Below are 3,362 nucleotides of genomic sequence, written 5' to 3'. Positions count from 1 at the left end.
AGATGAGCATCCGTAAGGATAACACTGACTCAAGTTAATGCAGCGAGAGGATGGCACCAAATTATGCGACTTACCCCAGGGTCTGTCCGAGCGAAAGCTGGAAAGGTGCATGGGCTGTTGGTTTGCACCCACCCGGAAACTGGAGGCAGAGGATGCGTTGCTGTTGGTCAATATTGACCACCCGACCACAAGGAGCAAACGGAGGAACAGGTTTCATTTGTGGCAAAATACATACACGTTAAAACGTGGGAAAACAAGCGAACTCAAGCTCACAGCATACAATCCAATATGAACGACACAATTGGCAAAAGCGTTAACTAGGCCCGAAAATTGGGAGCACGTGACTAATTTGCGCGCCAAACCCGGAAATGCGATACGGGGATGGCAATGATGAGGTTTTACAAGTGGCGTGAAATTCACTACGGTTTACGCTCCCTACACGTGTGAATCCTACCAAAAGGAAAATATATTTCGTGGACATTTAACTCGTTACCTACCTGGCAGGGGGGACAGTAAATTCATCCAAATTCCCCGTTACCCTCCACACCTTGGCGTTAAGCAGTGCAGCGTTTAAGCTAAAATTCAACCCGCATTGCCACGAAAAACAATTACCTTTTCATCTTAAATAATGATGTACTCACCCCCACCCCCAAACACGGGCAATCCCCAAATGTATAGCAAACTGGCATTGCGAGCATTCAAATGCGAAGTAAAATCCTATTACCTGGTTGCGATGGCCCACTGCAAGAAAAGAAAGGGTCAAACGTAACATGTATAAAGTACGTCATATAAAGAGTCCCAAACTAGTAGATTTGTTTTAAAGTCAAGAACTGGATGCTTTATTTTTGTATAGCGGAAAATAGACACATTTCTATACTAGATCAAAATGGCAATTTCTCATAAAACGGCTACAATATTGAAAGCAAAGCACGATTCTTGACAGGGCACAGTTAAACTTATATTGACTCCCTCCTAGAGACCAGTGTACTCTGTGCCGTGGAGCAGGTTACGCATAGATGACATCTCTATTCTTAGTTATCTTGTTTCCTGCATCACTGTGCTTCCGGTGAAAAACTACCATAAAGTAACGAATCGAAACTTAAATTTTAACAGCAACCCTGCTGCCCAACTAAAATAAAAGGTTATACAGTGTCGTTTTAAATGGGAGTTGGATTGAACACAATCACGGTGGTGGCATATGGACATTTCCCTTAAATGAGGATATAGAATTCAGAAGGGGGGGTGGGGAGTCGAACTGGACATTAACATGTTGAACAAGTAACCGCACACAGCATGTGAACATTTTAGAGGCCCAAAAAAACCACCACAAAATGGCGGATAGAATCCCCGCCACATACAATTAATGAAAACCCACCAACCTGCTCAAGGACTCGGGACGGGAAACCCACGAGGACATGACCCGGTGAAAAGCACATGGGAAATTCAGGCATGGGGAAGGAAGGGGTGCTAGGGAGGAGGAACACGATGTCTACAGGGACCACTTGGAGAAAATGAACAGCTCCTAGGGTCCTAGGAAAAAGAAAGTTAGACATGTCAGCTCATAAAAACAATCATTTATTAAAAACAAAAAAAAGTTTAAGTGTAGAATGTTACAGAAAGTTCAGTTTTTGTTGAAGTGTGAACAGTGTGGTCACTGGTGGGGAGCCCCGCTGGTTGGGGTAGGCCGTGGGCGGGAAAACATAAGGGAGTCCTCCGTTTCTCTTGCAGTATAAAAACGACAAAGGTCCAGGAATAATAAAAAATATAGTCCATCATGACTGTAACACAAAGGGATGTGACTGAGTCCATCTTCGCACAGTAACTGCGCCCAGTGTCAGGGCCTAGTAACCTCCCCCGTAGGAGCTGGCGCCACCACCGTACGAGCTACCTCCGTAAGCGGCGCCGCCGCCACCGCCTCCGGCGCCGTAGCCCCCCCTGTAAGGTCCACTAGCACTCGTACGGCCGTAAGCGCCTCCGGCACCCCCCATCGTGCTCATGCTCTTTACCGGCCCATATGATGACTGGTGCTGCTGGCTGTAGCTGCCGAAACCGTTGCCGTATCCGCCGCCACTCTGTTCTCCGTAGCTACCGCCTGCGCTGCCGTAGGAGCCTCCGTAGCCCCCACCGGTGCTGGCGCCGTAGCCACCACTGCCGGCACCGAAGCCACCGCCGCTCCCGTAGCCGCCGCCTCCGCTCCCATAGCCACCACCGTAGCCGCCGCCGAAACTCTTGCCGCCGCCGCTGGAGAGGCCGTTGATGTCACGCATGCCACCACCTCGGCCGCCGCGGCCTCTACCGGGAGGGCCTCCTCCAAGACCACGGGATGGGCGGCCTCCACCACCGCTGCCGCCGACCTCGTCTTTGGGTACGGCCTTCTTCACCTCCACGCGGTGGCCGTTGATGGGGTGGAATTTGACCACTGCGGCCTTGTCTGCGCCATCGTGGTTGAGGAAGTGTACGAAGCCGAAGCCACGCTTGCGGCCGGACTGTTTGTCGGCGATGATCTCTACCTTTTCTACGTCGCCGAACTGAGAGAAGTGTTCTAGCAGATCATCCTCTCCGATCTCCTCCTTTAGGCCGCCGACGAACAGCTTCTTCACCTTGGCATGGGCGCCGGGCTGGACAGAGTCCTCTCGGGACACGGCCCGCTTCAACTCGACGTTGCTGCCATCCACCACGTGCGGAGAGGCGTTCATGGCGGCGTCGGCTTCCTCTGCTACGGAGTAAGTGACAAAGCCGAAGCAACGGGAGCGCTTGGTCTGGGGGTTGACGACCACCACGCAGTCGGTGAGCTCACCGAAACTCTCGAAATGCTCCCGCAGGCCTTGCTCCGTCGTCTGAACATTGAGGCCGCCGATGAACAGCTTGCAGAGCTGTGAGTTATCCATGCTGCTAGCGGGATGCGGACAAGCGCCTAAGATGCGTAGGGGACGGGAGTCCGAGCCGAATACGATTTGAACAGTGCAGCGGACTCGGTTTTATAAACGGCTCACGCAGCGGATGGAGGAGAACTGGCCTGCTCCTATCCGTGACGTCACAAAGAGAGCGAACGGACGCCGCAGCGCGATTAAAACGGCTGGAACGCGGATACGCCTCCTTGCGTCAGTGGTGGAAGAGTTGGGCGCGTGCTGCCATAGGCCAAGCGGAGCAAGGGCCATAAAAACAAAGAAGGGACGAACTAGAACCCTAACGATATACGCCGGCCATTTTGTAAAAAAACAACTTTTCTTTAATTTAACGGCGAACATCAAAATAGCCGCAGTTTAGTTCATATTAAAAGAAATTCTTTTGGATAGCATTTAGCACAAATAAATTGAACTTCAGTTTTACATTTATTATAAGTATAGTTACATTTCATGATG

The 3,362-nt window shown here is 50.9% G+C and overlaps 1 protein-coding gene across 1 annotated transcript; it reads right to left on the bottom strand.

Annotated features, from left to right (window-relative positions):
• Positions 1-1,559: 1,559 nt before the first annotated feature.
• HNRNPA0 (heterogeneous nuclear ribonucleoprotein A0) lies at positions 1,560-3,055 on the bottom strand. Its single transcript, XM_069652630.1, has one exon. The coding sequence runs from the start codon at positions 2,886-2,888 to the stop codon at positions 1,842-1,844; it is 1,047 nt and encodes a 348-aa protein (XP_069508731.1). The 5' UTR covers positions 2,889-3,055; the 3' UTR covers positions 1,560-1,841.
• Positions 3,056-3,362: the final 307 nt, after the last annotated feature.

This window comes from Ambystoma mexicanum, chromosome 3p (assembly GCF_040938575.1).
Source record: "Ambystoma mexicanum isolate Mex_15411 chromosome 3p, UKY_AmexF1_1, whole genome shotgun sequence".
Taxonomy (NCBI): Eukaryota; Metazoa; Chordata; class Amphibia; order Caudata; family Ambystomatidae; genus Ambystoma; species Ambystoma mexicanum.
The sequence above is the reverse complement of the archived record's forward strand: the minus strand, read 5'-3'. Positions and strand labels throughout refer to the sequence as shown.

What these genes read in the sequence shown, in the direction of transcription:
- HNRNPA0 (XM_069652630.1), bottom strand. Translation starts at nt 2,888, where the DNA reads ATGGATAACTCACAGCTCTGCAAGCTGTTCATCGGCGGCCTCAATGTT.